Here is a 20,952-nt window from a genome sequence, read left to right on the forward strand (position 1 = left end):
AAATTAATTCAAGATGGATTAAAGACTTACATGTTAGACCTAAAACCATAAAAACCCTAGAAGAAAACCTAGGCAATACCATTCAGGACATAGGCATGGGCAAGGACTTCATGTCTAAAACACCAAAAGCAATGGCAACAAAAGCCAAAATTGACAAATGGGATCTAATTAAACTAAAGAGCTTCTGCACAGCAAATGAAACTACCATCAGAGTGAACAGGCAACGTACAGAATGGGAGAAAATTTTTGCAACCTACTCATCTGACAAAGGACTGATATCCAGAATCTACAATGAACTCAAACAAATTTACAAGAAAAAAACAAACAACCCCATCAAAAAGTGGGCAAAGGACATGAACAGACACTTCTCAAAAGAAGACATTTATGCAGCCAAAAAACACATGAAGAAATGCTCATCATCACTGGCCGTCAGAGAAATGCAAATCAAAACCACAATGAGATACCATCTCACACCAGTTAGAATGGCCATCATTAAAAAGTCAGGAAACAACAGGTGCTGGAGAGGATGTGGAGAAATAGGAACACTTTTACACTGTTGGTGGGACTGTAAACTAGTTCAACCATTGTGGAAGTCAGTGTGGCAATTCCTCAGGGAATTTGACCCAGCCATCCCATTACTGGGTATATACCCAAAGGACTATAAATCATGCTGCTATAAAGACGAATGCTGAGTGAATTCTTGCCTAGTGATCTTAAACATTAACTTACACAAAGTAACTTCCTTCCTTGTCTCAGCATGTTAATGCATCTCGTCTCCCCCATAGATATCTAGGGCAATGAAGTTGATGCTAGCCCAGTTCTTATAACCTGCTGCCAAGTATTTTAATGGCTTTATCTGAAGTGTGGGTAAGATCTTTGCTGACCCAGCTACCCAGCATGCAGCTGGATGTGTGGAGAGTAGAAATATGCTGGCCTTGTGCAGATGGATTTCAAGTACAATGGCCAACATTTTTACTGTCCCTGCTATATTAAACCAACCAATTTAATACCTTCTTTCTAGTTAAGCTCCAGTTCCTTGAAAAATATATTGTTTATAATATAGTTATAATAGATGCCATTTATTAAACATAATAAATACTGGCTGTCTTTTAATATTTTACATCTATTTTCTCACTGAATACTCAAAATTATAAGATAGACACTATTATTGTAAAATTTTAGAGTTGACAGAGGTGAGCCTTAGAGAGATCAAGTAACTATCGCCAGGTAACTTTGGTAAAAAGTTGAAAATCTGGGACTTGAACTAAAGCCTATGTTTTAAGCCACTATATGACATTGCTCCCACTGTACCATAGGTTTTGGTAGAAATGTGGATGTAGGGGAACTTAATGATTTAGATGTGGCTATTCAAGAACCCTTCTTTTTCTTGTAGTGCATTAAATTTGGAATATATTGAATATTATCACTAATCTCTAGCTAGCAACCAAAGAAAACAAGATACTCAAAATAGCAACAGCTTTACATAAAATACTTTTTTCAAAAATATACATTCTCCAGTACCTCCTGTGGCCCTGATAATTTGCTCTCATAATCAGTTCAATCCAGCTTGTTCCTTAAATGCTTGAGAAGTACCTCATTCTAGTCAACATATTACCACATATAAAGCATGTGAAAATACCAGATTGTGTTCCACTTTTACGCGAATAGTAACAAAGCTCCTGCAATTTGTTAAGATATTATTAAACTGTGTATAAATGCTCAGATTAAAAAAAAGTCTTTACTTCCATTGAAGTTGGACACTACCACTACCTATTCAAGTTCAAGTTGTCATTGCCTTGAATCCATGTGTAAGGTTTTTGGTAGGGTAGTCTATTTCTAGTTGTTTTTCAAGACTCATAATTTGGAACATTCTAGATATAAAATTGCATTGACACTTTATATTCTTTATCACTTTATAAAAAGGTCATCCATGGTTTATGTTACAAACAAAAGCAAAAATTTTGGGGAAAGTTAAAGAAGTAGAGCCAGATAACAGAATTTTCTTTTCCATAATAAAGTGAAACAAAAGGATGAAAATAAAATCATGATAGGAAGGAAAAAAATCACCAGAAACTATCAAAGAGAGAGAAAACAAATCTCATGCCATTAACTTAAAATGTCACCTAAGAAAAGAAACAATAGATTTTGTCTAGGAGAATGAAAGGCTTCTAAACTTGCCTGTAGAAACCTGTTTTAACCATAAACTAGAAAATGGACATATTAAGTTGACAAAAATCTTAAGAATTTTCTCCTCATTTGGAGAAAAGTAGACTAAATATATATTCTTTCAATTTCCTCTTATGAAAGGATGGAAGTTGCAATGGTTACATTTGAAATATAAATGAAAAAATGGAGGAGAATAAAAATTATTCACTCCTCGATGGAAACGTAGTCTCCAGGGCTCCATGCTGAAGAACAATGCTGATACTACATTCTCCTCAAAACAATTCTGAAAATTTCTTGACTCATGAAACCCAACTAACTCAGTAGTTGTAATTACATACTTTTATGATCTGGTTTCCTTTTTCACTCTAAATTCTTATCCTCCTACTCTTCTAAATAATCTGTTTTGCTTCTTAAATTTCCAATAATTTATGGAAAACAGAACTAATTCTTTCCAACTGTTCCTTTTCAGATCCCCATTCACTCTTCTCTAATAACAATTAAAACATTACTTTGGTTTTTGTAAATTTATTACATAAATTTACCAATCTTTCCTTGATTCTAGACTATAGTTTTCTTGAAATTAAGACATATACTTTCCCTATTTTTATCTTCAAGGGCCAATTTAGCACTTGAAATATAGACGTTCAATGCATATTTGTTAAGTGAAAATGTATTTTGAAGTGTAATCTCCTTTTTTAAAGTTTCACGATCTTTTTGACTGAGTCCTTGAAAGCTTGTTTCACTTGCTGATTTCTTAAAGTATATATGAAGGGATTCAACAAGGGAGTAACCGAAGTAATGAGTACAGCTATTCCTTTGTTGAAAGCACCTCCTTCTTTTGCAGAAGGATTAATGTACATAAACATGCAGCTGCCATAAGAGAGCGAGATGACAATCATGTGGGAGGAACAAGTGGAAAAGGCCTTTGTCCTTTGCTGGGCAGAAGGGATCCTCAGAATAGTCCTGATAATGTATGTGTAAGAAAGTGTCACCAGCACCAGAGTAACCACGAGAGTCACAACAGCCAAGAGGATGACCATCAGTTCTAAGAGGCTTGTGTCTGAGCAGGCAAGCTCCATGAGAGGTCCATAGTCACAGTAATAGTGATTCAGAATGTTGGAGACACAGAAATCTACCTGGCTCATCAGGATGATTGGTGGTAAGATTGCTAGGAATCCCCCCAACCAGGAGCAGAACACTAGTTGTATGCAGACTCCGCTGCTCATAATAGTCAGGTAATGCAAGGGTTTGCAGATGGCCACGTAACGATCATAAGACATGGAGGCCAGGAGGTAAAACTCAGTAGCTCCAAGAAATATAGCAAAAAAATACTGAGTCAAGCAGCCAGCAAAGCTGATAACTTTATTTCCTGTTGTCATGCTGGTCAGAAATCTGGGAATAAAAATGGATGTGAAGGAAATTTCTAAGAAGGAGAAATTCCGGAGGAAGAAATACATGGGGGTCTGGAGGTGGGGGTCTAGTAAGGTGAGGGTGATAATAGTCAGATTTCCTAGGACACTTAGCATGTAGGTGAGGAACAGAAAGATGAATATCATCACTTGGAGTTCAGGTTGATTTGTAAGGCCCAGTAGAATAAACTCACCAAACATGGTTCTGTTTTTCATTGTTGACCTTCAGAAAACCTAAAGGCAAAAGGTGAGAATGATGAAAATTGAGTTTCTTAGAGTAGGAGAGATAAAGCTTAATGAACAGAATCAGGTCATACATTGCTCACCATCCAGATGGCCCAAACCAGTGTCCCACTGGGCTGCACTTGGCTCCATGCAAGCCCCATATCTTTGTTTAAGTGACCTTTTTCATTTCTCAAGCTGACCTCTTCCTGGGCACTTAAGAATACTTATTATAGAATAACTACTCATGATTTTTTTCAGAAAAATAGAAGTTTTTGGACCTGTTGTTTCCTTTCAAATGTTTATACAATCTTCACATGTAAAGCACTTTCTCTTGACTGTATTATAAGCTCTCCTAATTCTGTGCTTTTGGCACACATCTCTCTACCTCATTCTGTTTTCTGTGCTTTCCTGTTTCTTTCTTTCCTTTCTCTGCACTATTTGATGCTTCACTGGATATCTGCTATGGATCCTTATCTCCATTACTGTCCAAATCTCTGACATCCTTGTTTCAGAAACAAGTAGGAATTTCCCTATACAGGCAATGCTGAAGATCATCTCGTTTTATATTGCGAGCCTTTTCCTCTACATGAACAAGGCTCAAGCATCAATATGTCATATTAATTTACATTTTATGTTTCTCTGCCACATTCAGAGTCTTCTAGGCACTGAATTGAGATATGTCTCTGAGAAGAGAAATTTTGAGAACTCTGTAAGCAGCATCACGGAATGGATTTTGCTCAGTCTTAGAGTCCCCAATGGCAACTAAGGATGACAGTTTATCATGACCCAAACTCTCCTGTTTTCTATTCTTGTCTTACAGAAACCAGAAAAAGTTTTTGATAATAAGAGTTTTTTGTAGATAAAGTGGTAATTCTCAGGGAAGAAAAATTTGGTGGTAGCATTATGAGTGCATCTTTAGATTTTTCTGATTAAGAGGCAAATATAATATAAATGGGTCCCTCTAATTTACATGCACATGGATTAGAAAAATTATGTTATTACAATCATTCTTGTCAACCTTCCCATCTTTCCATACAGTTTTTAGAGGTCTTAGATGATGTGAAACATTGACCTGGGTCTCCTGCAGCCCTCTTTTCCTTGTTTATACTAACCTGTGGTCTTTGGCAAGTACTGCATTTTCTTCCAGATTTTCACAGTTGATTCATTTCATGATCCACATTTATAGAATGATAAAATCAGTGACTTTAAAAACATATGATGCTCACACCTTTGACAATCTGAATGAGTGTAGTATACCGTTTACCTTGTTGTTCCTAAGAGGTAAATCAAAGATGAGATGTGCCACACATGAATCTTTGAGTAGTATAAACTTTAACATGTTTTCTATTGGCTTCCATCCACATTTTACCTTTCTCTTAATAAAAGTATCCAAGCTTGTGGAACTTAACCAGGAAAAAGAGCATATTATTTTCCATTCTAAGAATCCAATCCAGAATCAAATCGTAGTTCCTGAGAGACATAGACCTTCACATATGTAATAAAAAAGAAAAACAAAGCCCATAGCAGTTATTGAATTAGAAGAAAATACTTTGAGAGACAGAAAATTTCTTAAAATTTATGTTCTAAGAGAAATTATGTTGAAGTTCTTAGATGGCAGAGGATGGGCATCTTTGCATCCTGTGTTAGCTTTGCATTTCTGTGTTAGCTAGAGCAACACAGGTTTTATCTGCTCTTTTTAGAGCAGGCACATGGGATCAATTTCCTGAAGAAGCTAAAGAAGCCCTGTGGACCCAAGTTCAAAAGGGGCTAATGAACCTCAGTTGTTGGCAATTTTGAGAACAAACTGTAAACATGTGACTGAGAAGAGAGGTTCCTGAGAGACCATTGAGATAAAGGTTCCATGAGAGAATCTGCCACAGCCATGAAGTTTGTGGAGAAATGTAGAGCAATGGACGGACACTCCCTGGGGATGGGCGTGCCTGGCCTTGTCATTGTTTCTATTATCTCTCCTTTAATAACCCTGTTTGGCCAGTGCTCAAACATGATATAAATGAATGACACCTCACAGTAAATCATCATAACCTGAATGCTGTGGTATCCTCCATGAATCTCCCATGTCTAAATTACCAAATTACTGACTTCATCAAACCAACAGCTGGAAAATAGTTTGCTGTTTACATATTTTGCTAATATGTTCAATTCAATGCATAGTTCAAACAGCCTCTCAGAAGCAATCAGCCTTCACTTTTGAAAGAAATATACTTTCACTCACTTCCCCATGGGATATCTCAACAGGTCTGCCAGCACACAGTTTTTGCATGCAAGATCTTAATCACATTCAACTTTTTTCAGGAACACACATGTTGCTAATTACAAACCCTTGAAAATGTGGAAGCAGCTTTAAAAGTCAATACTGGGCAGAAGCTGAAAGAATTTGGAAGGGTAGGCTAGAAAAAGCCTATATTCTGGTGGGGGCCTACAATACAATAAGACTAGGAAAAACATGGAACTTCTTAGAGATTGGTTAAGTGGTTATGACCAGAATGCTGATAGAAATATGAAAGAAGCTACCATCAGAGTGAACAGGCAACCTACAGAGTGAGAGAAAATTTTTGCTATCTAACCATCTGACAAAGGGCTAATATCCAGAATCTACAAAGAACTTAAATAAGTTAAAAAAAAAACCCAAACAACCCCATCAAAAAGTGGGCAAAAGATACGAAAAGACACTTCTCAAAAGAAGACATGCAGCCAACAGACATGAAAAAGTACTCATCATCACTGGTCATCAGAGAAATGCCAATCAAAACCACAATGAGATACCATCTCACACCACTTAGAATGGTGATCATTAAAGTCAGGAAACAACAGATGCTGGAGAGGATGTGGAGAAATAGAATGTTTTATACTGTTGATGGGAGTGTAAATTAGTTCAACCACTGTGGAAGACTGTGTGGCGATTCCTCAAGGATCTAGAACTAGCAATACCATTTGACCCAGTGATTCCATTACTGGGTATGTACCTAAAGGATTATAAATCATTCTACAATAAAGACACATGCACATGTATGTTTATTGTGGCACTATTCACAATAGCAAAGACTTGGAACCAACCCAAATGTCCATCAATGATAGACTGGATTAAGAAAATGTGGCACATATACACCATGGAATACTATGCAGCCATAAAAAAGGATGAGTTCATGTCTTTTGCAGGGACATGGATGAAGCTGGAAACCATCATTCTCAGCAAACTATCACAAGGACAGAAAACCAAACACCGCACGTTCTCACTCTTAGGTGGGAATTGAAAAATGGAAACACTTGGACACAGGATGGGGAACATCACACACTGGGGCCTGTCAGGGGCTGGAGGGCTGGGGGATGGATAGCATTAGGAGAAATACCTAATGTAAATGATGAGTTGATGGGTGCAGCAAACCACCATGGCACATGTATACCTGTGTAACAAACCTGCACATTGTGCACATGTACCCCAGAACTTAAAGTATAATAATAAAAAGAAATATGGACAGTAAAAGACATTCTGTAAAATTTCAGATGAAACTGAGGAGCAAGTTTTTGGAAACTGGTGGAAAGGCCATCCTTGTTATAAATTGGACAAGAACTTGGCTGAGCTGTGTCAATACTTGAGAGCTTTGTTCATCAAACTTGAGATTGATGAACTAGGGCATGTGGCAGAAGAAATGTCTAAACAAAATAGAAGGAGCTGCATGGTTGCTTTTGGCCACTTTCACTGAGATTCAGGAACAAAGAAACAATTTAAAAACATAATTTATAATTAAAGGGGAAGCAGAGTAGAAATATTTGAAAAACTTTCAGCCTGGCCATGTAGAGTGAAAAATCATGTTCAGGAGAGGAAACCAAGAGTGCAGGACCATTTGCTAAAAAGATTAGCAAAGGTGAAAAAGAGTCAGGTACTATTTCTCAAAACAATGGAAAAAATACCCTGTAGACATTTCAGAGATCTTCAATGCTGCCTCTATCATCACAGGCCTAGAGGTCTAGGAGGGCAGAATGCTTTCAGGGGATAGGCCTGGGGTAATCTTCATGGGTTCACTGCCCAGGGTTGCCTCAGGATTCTGCTTCCTACATTTTAGCACAGTGCTCCATGGCTGCCTCAGTCATGGGTCAAGTTGCCCCAGGTGATGCTCATGTTGCAGCTCTGCAAGGCACAAGTTATAAACTTTGGTAGTGTCCATGTGGTGTTAATTCTGCAGGCTTTCAGAAAATGAGAGCTGTGGAGGCTTGGCAGCCTCCACCCAGATTTCAAAGAATGGCTTCAAAATTCTGAGGTTCTCAGCAGAGATGTGTCACAGTGGTGGAGCCACCACAGAGAGCCTTAATCAAAGCAATACTGAACAGAAATGTGGGGTGGGAGCTGCTACAGAGTCCCCACCATGGGGCTGGTGTGGCTGTGGGAGTAAGGCCACTGCGGAGAGTCCTCACTAGGGCCATGCTTAGTGGAGTGATGGGAGTAGAACTGCTGCTGAAACTCCAGACCTTTAGAGCTACCAATGTGCAATGCCAGCATGGGAGAGTTGAATGGACTAAGCCTAGCAAAGTCATAGGGGCAGGCCTGCTTGAGGCTTTGGGGGACCAAATCATCAAGCCAAAGTGCAGAGGGTGCCAGACATGGAGTCAAAGGAGATTATTTTGGAGTCTTAGGACCTAAAGTCTACTTTCTTGGGTTTTAAACTTGCTTCAGGCCTGTTATGCCTTTCTTCTTGCCTATTTTCTCTCTTTTGGAATGGGAGTGGGTCTTTTACAGGCTCACAGATGAGACTTTGGACTTTGGCCTTTAGAGTTGGTGTGGGAACAAGTTAAGACTTTGGGGCTTTGGGGGTGGAATGAACATATTTCTATGTGAGAAGAACACACGTTTTAGGAGCTCAGGGGAATAATGGTATGGTCTGAATGTCTCCTCCAAAACTTGCATTGAAACTTAAATTCCAATGTAGCAATATTGAAAGGTAGGGCCTTTAAGTGGTGATTGGATCATGAAGGCTTGGTCCTTATAAATAGACTAATCCATTCACAGATTAATGGATTAATGGTTTATCATGGATGTGGAAATACTGGCTTATAAGAAGAGGAAGAGAGATCTGACCTAGCATGTCTCCATGCTCAGCTCCCTCACCACATGATGCCCTGTGCCACCTTGGGACTCTGCAGGGTCCCCAAGAGTAGGAAGGCCATCACCAGATGCACCTTCTTGATTTGCACTTGTCAGGCTTCATAACTGTAAACAAGAAATTTCTTTTCACGTTAGAGGTTCCAAGATGGCCGAATAGGAACAGCTCCAGTCTACAGCTCCCAGTGTGAGTGATGCAGAAGATGGGTGATTTCTGCATTTCCAACTGAGCTTTGAAGAGAGCAGTGGTTCTCCCAGCACACAGTTTGAGATCCGAGAATGGACAGACTGCCTCCTTAAGTGGGTCCGTGACCCCCAAGTAGCCTAACTGGGAGGCACTTTCCAGTAGGGGCTGACTGACACCTTATATGATTGGGTGCACCTCTGAGATGAAGCTTCCAGAGGAACGATCAGGCAGCGGCATTTGCCGTTCTGCAATATTTGTGGTTCTGCAGCCTCCGCTGCAGGAAAACAGGGTCTGGAGGGGACCTCCAGCAAACTCCAACAGACCTGAAGCTGAGGCTCCTGACTATTAAAAGGAAAACTAACAAACAGAAAGGATATCCACACCAAGACCCCATCTGTACATCACCATCATCAAAGACCAAAGGTAGATAAAATCACAAAGATGGTGAGAAACCAGAGCAGAAAAGCTGAAAATTCTAAAAATCAGAGCACCTCTTCTCCTCAAAAGTAATGCAGCTCCTCACCAGCAACAGAACAAAGCTGGACGGAGAATGACTTTGATGAGGTGAGAGAAGAAGGCTTCAGATGATAGGAATAACAAACTTCTCTGAGCTAAAGGAAGATGTTCGAACCCATTGCAAAGAAGCTAAAAATCTTGAAAAAAGATTAGATGAATGGCTAACTAGAATAAACAGCATAGAGAAGACCTTAAATGACCTGATGGAGCTGAAAACCATGGCACGAGAACTATGTGACGCATGCGCAAGTTTCAGTAGCTGATTCAATCAACTGGAAGAAGCTGATTCAATCAGTGATGGAAGATCGAATGAATGATATGAAGCAAAAGAGAAGTTTTGAGAAAACAGAGCAAAAAGAAATGAACAAAGCCTCCAAGAAATATGGGACTATGTGAAGAGACAAAATCTATGTCTGATTGGTGTACCTGAAAGTGACAGGGAGAATGGAACCAAGTTGGAAAACACTCTTCAGGATATTATCCAGGAGAACTTCCTCAATCTAGCAAGGCAGGCCAACATTCAAAGGAAACACAGAGAACACCACAAAGATATTCCTCAAGAAGAGCAACTCCAAGACACATAATTGTCAGATTCACCAAACTTGAAATGAAGAAAAAAATGTTAAGGGCAGCCAAAGAGAAAGGTCGGGTTACCCACAAAGGGAAGCCCATCAGACTAACAGTGGATCTCTTGGTAGAAACTCTACAAGCCAGAAGAGAGTGGGGGCCAATATTCAACATTCTTAAAGAAAAGAATTTTCCACCCAGAATTTCATACCTAGCCAAACTAAGCTTCACAAGTAAAGGTGAAATAAAATCCTTTACAGACAAGCAAATGCTGGGAGATTTTGTCACCACCAGGCCTGCCTTACAAGAGCTCCTGAAGGAAGGGAACAATGGGTACCAGCCACCGAAAAACATGCCAAATTCTAAAGACCATCAATGCTAGGAAGAAACTGCATCAACTAACAAGCAAAATAACCAGCTAACACCACAATGACAGGATCAAATTCACACATAACAATATTAACCTTAAAGGAAAATGGGCTAAATGATCAAATTAAAAGACACAGACTGGTAAATTGGATAAAGAGTCAAGACCCATCAGTGTGCTGTATTCAGGAAACCCATCTCATGTGCAGAGACACACATAAGCTCAAAATAAAGGGATGGAGGAAGATCTACCAAGCAGATGGAAAACAAAAAAAGGCAGGGGTTGCAATCCTAGTCTCAGATAAAACAGACTTTAAACCAACAAAGATCAAAAGAGACAAAGAAGACCATACATAATGGTAAAGGGATCAATTCAACAAGAAGAGCTAACTATCCTAAATATATATGCTCCCAATGCAGGAGCACCCAGATTCATAAAGCAAGTCCTGAGTGACCTACAAAGAGACTTAGACTCCCACACAATAATAATGGGAGACTTTAACACCCCACTGTCAACATTAGACAGATCGACGAGACAGAAAGTTAACAAGGATATCCAGGAATTGAACTCAGCTCTGCACCAAGTGGACTTAATAGACATCTACAGAGCTCTCCACCCCAAAGCAGCAGAATATACATTCTTCTCAGCACCACATAGGTGGAAGTAAATCACTCTTCAGCAAATGTAAAAGAACAGAAATTATAACAAACTGTCTCTCAGACCACAGTGCAATCAAACTAGAGCTTAGGATTAAGAAATTTATTCAAAACTGCTCAACTACATGGAAACTGAACAACCTGCTCCTGAATGACTACTGGGTACATAAAGAAATGAAGGTGGAAATAAAGATGTTATACACCATGGAATACTATGCAGCCATAAAGAAGGATGAGTTCATGTCCTTTGTAGGGACATGGATGAAGCTGGAAACCATCATTCTCAGCAAACTATGGCAAGGAAAAAAAAAAAACAAATACTGCATGTTCTCACTCATAGGTGGGAATTGAACAATGAGAACACTTGGACACAGGAAGGGGAACATTACACCCTGGGGCCTGTTGTGGGGTTGGGGGGGGATAGCATTAGGAGATATACCTAATATAAATGATGAGTTAATGGGTGCAGCACACCAACATAGCACATGTGTACATATGTAACAAACCTGCTCGTTGTGCACATGTACCCTAGAACTTAAAGTATAAGAAAAAAATATATATATACAAAAAAAGAAGAAAGTTCAAAAAAAAAAAAAAGGAGTCAGGCCAGCAAACTTTGATATGCAAATACCAGCAAATAGAAACTGGGTCTACCCAACATGGCGATTCCTGCCATCTTCTCCTTGTCACCAGGTATGCCAAGTGTCATGGCTACCCTGACATAACAGTATGTGTTCAAACCATCATGGCGACCCGCATTTGCATAGTAAAGGGCTAAGGTGGGAGGGCCAGGTTTTTTAGGGCTACGTGAATGACACACCTGGTTAAACTAATCCTCTGGGCCTTGTGCAAACCAGACACCACCTCCTTCACCCTCCCAATATAATAGACCACCTTTCTGCCGCACATGAGGTTTCTCTTTGTTCCAAGCCCTCCTCCTTTGTCTCTGTACAGGGGAGCTGTTCTCTTCTTTGTTGCCTAGTAAACTTTTCACTCCTCAAAAGCACTCCAAGTGTGTCTGTGACATTAATCCTATTGGAGCCAGACCAAGGACCCTGGTGTTCCTCCAGTCATCAGAGCTGTATCAGTACCAAGATTAAATTTGTAAAATCTCTCCTAGTTCCCTATATCTTATTTAAGAACTAAACATTGGTCCAGGCACAGCGGCTCACACCTGTAATCCCAGCACTTTGAAAGGCTGAGGTGGGTGGATCACTTGAGCCCAGGAGTTCAAGACCAGCCTAGGGAACATAGTGAAACCCCATCTCTACAAAAAATTAGCTGGGTATGGTGGCACATGCTTGTAGTCCCAGCGACTCAGGAGGCTGAAGTGGGAGAATCACCTGAGCCCAGGAAGTTGAGACCACACCACTTCATTCCAGCCTGGGCATCAAAGTGAGACTCTATCTCAAAAAAAAAAAAAAAAAAAAAAAAAAAATATATATATATATATATATATATATATATATATATATATATATGTGTGTGTGTGTGTGTGTGTAGTGTATATATATATATGTAATGTGTATATATGTACATGTATATATATGTGTGTGTGTATATATGTGTGTGTATATATATGTGTGTGTGTGTGTGTGTATATATATATATATATATATGTAAAAAGGAACTACACATCATTTTTATTTCTATCCAATGTTGTGTCCCCAGGATAACAATCATGAGCTGTGAGGATTATTACATCAAGATGTGTTAAGTAATTTTTTAAACAGTGATTCCTCAAAGTTCCCTGAAGCATGGATGATTATACATGTTCTGAAGTACTGGTGTGTGTGCCTGAATAAAGTAGCCTGGGAAACAAAACTCTGGGACAAAGACGGTTAGGATATCAACTCTATAATGCCACAGTCATGGAGTCAGGGAGGGTTGCTGCATTAACACTTGCTTGTAGTTTTATGAGTTTAAGGATGAGCCGTTTTGTTTTGTGGAAGACCACAATATGCTACCCCAAAATATTCCTCTTTGGCATAAAGACCATTCAGCTGATGGCATTTAAGAAGCAGATGCAAGTTGGGTTCCATGGCTCATGTTTGTAATTCCAGCACTTTGGGAGGCCAAGGAGAGAGGATCACTTGAGGCCAGGAGTTTGAAACCAGCCTAGGCAAAATAGCAAGACTCCATCTCTACCAAAACAACAACAACAACAACAACAACAAAAAAACAATTCACTGTTTCATTCTATTCTTCTTTCTATTGTTTTTTAAGAATTATTTTTCTAGTTTCTATTTCATCCCTACATCCCTGGGATGAAACTCACTTGATCATGGTGGATTATCTTTTTGATATGTTGTTGGATTTAGTTAGCTGGTATTTTGTTAAGAATTTTAGCATCTATGTCAATCAAGGATATTGGTCTGTAGTTTTAGTTTTTGATTATGCCCTTCTCTTGTTTTGGTATTAGGGTGATGCTGGCTTCACAGAGTGAATTAGGGAGGATTCCTTCTTTATCTTGTGGAGTAGTGTCAAAACTATTGGTACCAATTCTTTGAATATCTGGTAGAATTCTATGGGAATCTGTCCGGTCCTGAACTTTGTTAGTAATTTTTAAATTACCATTTCAATCTAATTGCTTTTCACTGGTCTGTGCAGGGTATCTAATTCTTCCTGATTTAAGCTACGAGGTTTGTATCTTTTCAGAATTTATCCGTCTGTTCCAGGTCCTCTAGTTTACGTGCATAAAGGTGTTCAAAGTAGCCTTGAATGATCTTTTGTATTTCAGTGTGTTAGTAGTAATATCTTCTGTTTCGTTTCTTAGCGAGGTTATTTGGATTTTCCCTCTTTTCTTAGTTAATCTTGCTATTGGTCTATCAATTTTATTTCAAAAAATCAGCTTTTTGTTTCATTTATCTTTTGTATTTTTTTGTTTCAATTTCATTTAGATCTGCTCCGATATTAGTTATTTCTTTTCTTCTGCTGGGTTTGGGTTTGGTTTGTTCTTGCTTCTCTAGTTCCTTGAGGTGTGACCTTAGAATGTCAGTTTGGTGTTTCAGTCTTTTGAATGTAGGCATTTAGGGCTATAAATTTTATCTTAGCACTGCCTTTGCTGTATCCCAGAGGTTTTGGTAGGTTGTCATTACTGTCATTCAGTTTGAGGAATTTTTAAATTTCCATCTTGATTTCCTTTTTGACTCAGTGCTCATTCAGGAGCAAGTTATTAATTTCCATGTATTTGCATGGTTTTGAAAGTTCTTTTTGGAGTTGTTTTCCAGTTTTATTCCACAGTGGTCTGAGAGAGTGCTTGATATAATTTCAATTTTCTTATATTTATTGAGTCTCATTTTATAGCCTATCACATGGTCTATCTTGGTGAAATTTCCGTGCACTGTTGAATAGAATGTGTATTCTGCAGTTGGTGGTTAAAATGTTCTGTATATAGCTGTAAAGTCTATTTGTTCCAAGGTTTGGTTTAAATCCATTGTTTCTTTGTTGACTTTCTATCTTGATGACCCATCTAGTGCTGTCAGTGGAGTACTGAATTCCTCCACTATTATCGTGTTGCTGTCTATCTTATTTTTTAGGTCTATTGGTAATTGTTTTATAAATTTGGAAGCTCCAATGTTAAGTGTGTATATGTTTAGGACTGTGATATTTTCCTGTTGGACAAGGCCTTTTACCATTATATAATGTCCCCCCTTGTCTCTTTTAACTGCTGTTGCTTTAAAATTTGTTTTGTCTGATATAGGAATAGCTACCCTGATCACTTTTGGTGTCCATTTGTATGAAATGCCTTTTTCCACCCCTTTACTTTAAGTTTCTGTGAGTCCTTATATGTTAGGTGAGTCTCCTGAAGGCAGCAGATAGTTGGTTTATAAGTTCTTGTCCATTCTGTGGTTCCGTATCTTTTAAGTGGAGCATTTACATCATTTACATTCAATGTTAGTGTTGAAATATGAGGTATCATTGCATTTATCATGCATTTTGTTGACTGTGTACTTTTGTTTTTTGCTTTTTCTTTTTAACATGTATTTTTTGTTTTGTAGGTCCTGTGTGATTTAAGTTTTAAAGAGTTTCTGTTTTGATGTGTTTCCAGGGTTTGTTTCAAGATTTAGAGCTCCTTTTAGTAGTTCTTGTAGTGGTGGCTTGGTAATGGCAAATTCTCTCAGCATCTGTTTGTCTGAAAATGACCATGTATTTCCTTCATATATGATGCTTAGTTTCACTGGATACAAAAGTCTTGGCTCACAATTGTTTTGTCTGAGGAGGCTAAAGATAGGGCACCAATCCCTGCTAGCTTGTAGGGTTTCTGCTGAGAAATCTGCTATTAATCTGATATGTTTTCATTTATAGGTTACCTGATGCTTCTGTCTCACAACTCTTAAGAGTCTTTCCTTCATCTTAACTTTAGATAACCTGATGACAATGTGTATGCAAAGACCTTTTTGTGATGAATTTTCCAGGTGTTCTTTGTGCATCTTGTATTTGGATGTCTAGGTCTCTAGCAAGGCCAGGGAGGTTTTCCTCTATTATTCCCCCAAATACTTTTTTGAAGCTTTTAGAATTCTCTTCTCCTTCAGGAACACTGATTATCCTTAAGTTTTGTCATTTAACATTATCCCAGACTTCTTGGAGACTTTCTTCATATTTTCTTCTTATTTTTTCTTTGTCTTCATTGGACTGGGTTAATTCAAAGACCTTGTCTTTGAGCTCTGAATTTCTTTCTTCTACTTGTTGAATTCTGTTGCTGAGACTTTCCAGAGCATTTGCCATTTCTAAAAGTGTGTCCAAAGTTTCATGAACTTTTGATTGTTTTTCCTTTAAGCTATCTATTTCCTTGAATATTTCTCACTTCACTTCTTGTATTTTTTTTTTTTTTTGTATTTCCTTGTGCATTGGACTTCACCTTTCTCTGGTTCCTCCTTGTTTAGCTTAATAACTAACCTCCTGAATTCTTTTTCAGGTAAATCAGGGTTTTCTTTTTGGTTTGGATCCATTGCTGGTGAACTAGTGTGATTTTCTGGCGGTGTTGAAGAGCCTTGTTTTGTTGTATTGCCATGTTTGGTTTTCTGGTTCTTTCTCATTTGGGTAGGCTCTATCAGAGAGAAGGTCTAGGGTTGGAGGCTGTTCAGATTCCTTTGTCCTACAGGGTGTTCCCTTGATGTAGTTTTCTTCCCTTTTTCTTATGGATGTGGCTTCCTGTGAGCCAATCTGCAGTGATTGTTATCTTTCTTTGGTTCTAGCCATCCAGCAAGTCTACATGGCTCTGGGCTGGTACTGGGGATTGTCTGCACAGAGTCCTGTGATATGAACTATTTATGGGTCTCTCAGCTGTGGATACTAGCACCTGTTCCTGTGGAGGTGGCAAGGAATTGAAATGGACTCTGTGAGGGTTCTTAGATTTGCTGGTTTAATGTTTTGTTTTTGTGCCAGTTGGCCTCCTGCCAGGAGGTGGCGCTTTCCAGAAAGCATCAGCTGTAATAGTAGCATAAAGAGAAACTGGTGGTGGGCGGGACCTTAGAACTCCCACGATTGTATGCCCTTTTGACTTCCATGACCAGGGTGGATGATAGAGAAGGATCATCAGGTGGGGGCAGGGCTAGGCGTGCCTGAGATCAGACTGTCCTTGGTCGGGTCTTGCTGTGGCTGCTCTGGAGGCTAGAGGTGGGATTCCCAGGTCCCTGGAGTTTTGTACCTTGGAGAATTGTGGCTGCCTTTCCTGAGTCATGCTGGTTGTCAGGAAAGTGGGGTAAAGCCAGCAGTCACAGGCCTCATCCAGCTGCCATGCAAAATGAAGGGCCAGACTCACTCCCATCATGCCCGCATAACAGCCTCAAGTCTGTTTCTAGGTGGAGGGTGTGACTGGGTTGACAGCTTGCCCTGGGTTACCCGCCTTCCAGATGCGAGAGAAAAGGGGTTGGTTCTTCCTCCACCTGTGGAGTCTGCACACCAGATTTGCGCCCTCCCTCGAGTTCTGGCCAGGAGGCTTCTTGCCCCATTCAAATTGTTACAGAGTTCAGCTAGAGATTTCCTTCTCCTTGTGGAGTTATGTCCCCTGCTACTCTGGTCACCCACCCAATGGATCCCTGTGGTGCCAGGCAGGAATGGCCTGCTAGGGGATGCAGTGGGCTCCCTGGGCCTTTCTGCTGCTTCCTCTACTCCTGTATTTCACTTGGCTTTCTAAACTGGCTCAGCTCCAGGTAAGGTCAGAAACTTCTCCCACAAACAGATCTTCAGTTTCTCCAGTGGGGGTGTGTGTTTGGGAGAGGATTCCCCCTTTTCACACTTCCACAGTTGGGGCATTCACAGTATTTAGGGCATCCCCTGGGTCCTTCAAGAGCAGTCTGCTTCCTTCAGAGGGTCTTTGGGTCCTCTCAGGATTGCTAGTTTTTTCTTGTAGTCAAACTGAGCTTAAATTCACAATGTCCCACTCACACTACATTTTGATATCATGAGTTACTATCTGAATATTTCTTAGAACAGTGCCTGACATATTGTTTATAACACTATCAAACATGATTCCATTTTGCAGCCTCTGGATATTTTCGCATCCTCCCTATGGATCTCTCAGTACCAGCAGGTCATAGGATAAGAGAGGCTATGGTAGAGTCACCTAGGAACTACTGGAGTGGAGGAGATGGAACCTGGTCTATTGATTTTGTTTGTCTTTTCAAAGAATCAGCTTTTTGTTTCATTTATCTTTTGTATTTTTTGTTTCAATTTCATTCTTTTTTGCTCTAATCTTTGTTATTTCTTTTCTTCTGCTAGGTTTGAGTCTGGTTTGTTCTTGTTTCTCTAATTCCTTGAGGTATGACCTTAGATTGTCTAGTTGTACTAACACCACTTTTGCTGTATCCCAGAGGTTTTAAGTTGTGTTACTATTATTATTCAGTTGAAAGAATTTTTCAATTTCCATCTTGATTCCATTGTTGACCCAAAGGTCATTCAAGAGCAGATTATTTTATTTTTATGTATTTGTGTAGTTTGAGGGTTCTTTTTGGAGTTAATTTCCAATTTGGTTCCACTGTGGTCTGAGAGAGTAGTTGATATAACTTTGATTATCTTAAATGTATTGAGACTCGTTTTGTGGCCTATCATAAGGCCTATCTTGGAGAATGTTCCATGTGCTTATGAAAAAATGTATATTCTGCAGTTGTTGGGTAGAATGTTCTGTAAATATCTGTTAAGTTCATTTGTTCCAGAGTATGGTTCAAGTCCATTGTTTCTTTGTTGACTTTCTCTCTTGATCACCTGTCTAGTGTTGTCACTGGATTATTGAAGTCCCCCATTATTATTGTGTTGCCATCTATCTCATTTTTTAGGTCTATTAATAATTGTTCTATAAATTTGAGAGCTCCAGTGTTAGCTGCATATGAATTTAGGATTGTGATATTTTCCTGTTTGATGAATCCTTTTATTATTATATAATGTCCCTTTTTGTCTTTTTTAACTGTTATTGCTTAAAGTCTGTTTTGTCTGATGTCAGAATAGCTACTCCTGCTCACTTTTGGTGTCCATTTGCTGGAATATCTTTTTCTACCCCTTTACCTTCAGTTTATGTGAGTCCTTATGTATTAGATGAGTCTCTTGAAGACAGAATATACTTGGTTAATGGATTTTTATCCCTTCTACCATTCCACATCTTGTAAGTGGAACATTTAGGCCACTTACATTCAATGTTTGTATTGAGATGTGAGTTACTGTTCTATTCATCATACTAATTGTTGCCTGAATACCTTGTGTTTTTTTTCCATTGTGTTATTGTTTTGTAGGTCCTGTGAGATTTATGCTTTAAGGAGGCTCAATTTTGGTGTATTTTGAAGTTTCGTTTCAAGGTTTAGAACTCCTTTTAGCATTTCTTGTAGTGTTGGCTTCGTAGTGGCAAATTCTCTCAGCATTTGTTTGTCTGAAAAATGACTTTATCTGTCCTTCATTTATGAAGCTTAGTTTCTCTGGATACAAAATTCTTGGCTGATAATTATTTTGCTTAAGGAGGCTAAAGGTAGGACCCCAATCCCTTCCAGCTTTCAGGGCTCTGCTGTTAATCTGAAGATTCTGTCCTTCATCTTGACCTTAGAAAACTTGATGACTATGTGCCTAGGTAATAATCTTTCTGTGATGAATTTCTCAGGTGTTTTTGAGTTTCCTATGTTTGAATATCTAGATTTCTATCAAAACCAGGGAAATTTTCCTCAATTATTCCCTCCAATAAGTTTCCAAACTTTTAGATTTTTCTTCTTCCTCAGTAACACCAATTATTTTTGTTAGGTCGTTTAACATAATCTCAAATTTCTTGGAGGTGTTCTTTATTTTTTAAAATTCTTTTTTCTTTGTCTTTGTTGGATTGGGTTAATTCAAAAGCCTTGTCTTTGAGTTCTGAAGTTCTTTCTTTTACTTGTTCAAGTCTATTGTTGAAACTTTACAGTGTATTTTGCAATTCTTTAAGTGTGTCTTTTTTTAAAATTATACTTTAAGTTCTGGGGTACATGTGCAGAATGCGCAATTTTGTTACATAGGTATACATGTGCCATGGTGGTTTGCTGCACCCATCCACCTTTCATCTATATTAGCTATTTCTCCTAATGCTATCCCTCCCCTAGCCTTCCACCCCCTGACAGGCCCCAGTGTGTGATGTTTCCCTCCCTGTGTCCATGTTTTCTCATTGTTCAACTGCCACTTATGAGTGAGAACAGGCAGTGTTTGGTTTTCTGTTCTTTTGTTAGTTTGCTGAGAATGATGGTTCCAGCTTCATCCATGTCCCTGCAAAGGACATGAACTCATCCTTTTTTAATGACTGCATAGTATTCCATGGTGTATATGTGCCACATTTTCCTTATCCAGTCTATCATTGGTGGGTATTTGGGTTGGTTCCAAGTCTTTGCTATTGTAAATAGTGCTGCGATAAACATATGTTTGCATGTATCTTTATAGTAGAATAATTTATAATCTTTTGAGTATATACCCAGTAATGGGATTGCAGGGTCAAATGGTATTTCTGGTTCTAGATCCTTGTGGAATCACCATGCTGTCTTCCACAATAGTTGAACTAACTTACACTCCCACCTAAAAGTGTTCCTATTTCTCCACATCCTCTCCAGCATCTGTTGTTTCCTGACATTTTAATGACCACCATTCTAACTGGCGTGAGATGGTATCTCATTGTGGTTTTGACTTGCATTTCTCTGGTGATCAGTGATGATGAGCTTTTTTCCATATGTTTGTTGGCTGCATAAATGTCTTCTTCTGAGAAGTGTCTGTTCATATCCTTTGCCCAGTTTTTTGATGGGGTTGTTTGTTTTTTTCTTGTAAATTTGTTTAAGTTATTTGTAGACTCTGGATATTAGTCCTTTGTCAGATGGATAGATTGCAAAAATTTTCTCCCATTCTATAGGTTGCCTATTCACTCTGATGATAGTTTCTTTTGCTGTGCAGAAGCATTTTAGTTTAATTATATCCAAGTGTGTCTTTTGTTTCCAAAAGTTGTGATTGTCTTTTCTGTATGATATCTATTTCTCTGGAGACTTTTTAATTCATATCCTCTATTAAATATTTTTTAAATGTTGTTTTTCACCATTCTCTCATGCCTCCTTGAGTAGCTTAATAATCAACCTTCTGAATTCTTTGTCTGGCAATTCAGAGATTGCTTTTTGGTTTGGATCCATTGCTGGAGAGCTACTGTGATCTTTTGGGGGTGTTATAGAACCCTGTTTTGTCATATTACCAGAATGACTTTTCTGGTTCTTTCTCATTTGGGTATACTGTTCTAGTGGAAAGATCTGGCACTCAAG

General features: G+C 38.8%; 1 protein-coding gene across 1 annotated transcript; it reads right to left on the minus strand.

Moving 5' to 3' along the window:
* Nucleotides 1–2,779: 2,779 nt before the first annotated feature.
* Nucleotides 2,780–3,813, minus strand: LOC100600963 (olfactory receptor 6C4). The gene has a single exon (XM_003252858.2). It carries the CDS (start codon nt 3,789–3,791, stop codon nt 2,862–2,864), a length of 930 nt encoding a protein of 309 aa, XP_003252906.1. The 5' UTR covers nt 3,792–3,813; the 3' UTR covers nt 2,780–2,861.
* Nucleotides 3,814–20,952: the final 17,139 nt, after the last annotated feature.

The sequence above is a fragment of the Nomascus leucogenys genome, chromosome 11, assembly GCF_006542625.1.
Source record: "Nomascus leucogenys isolate Asia chromosome 11, Asia_NLE_v1, whole genome shotgun sequence".
In the NCBI taxonomy this organism is placed as follows: domain Eukaryota; kingdom Metazoa; phylum Chordata; class Mammalia; order Primates; family Hylobatidae; genus Nomascus; species Nomascus leucogenys.

Coding starts and splice junctions, on each gene's coding strand:
- LOC100600963 (XM_003252858.2), bottom strand. CDS start 3,791: ATGAAAAACAGAACCATGTTTGGTGAGTTTATTCTACTGGGCCTTACA.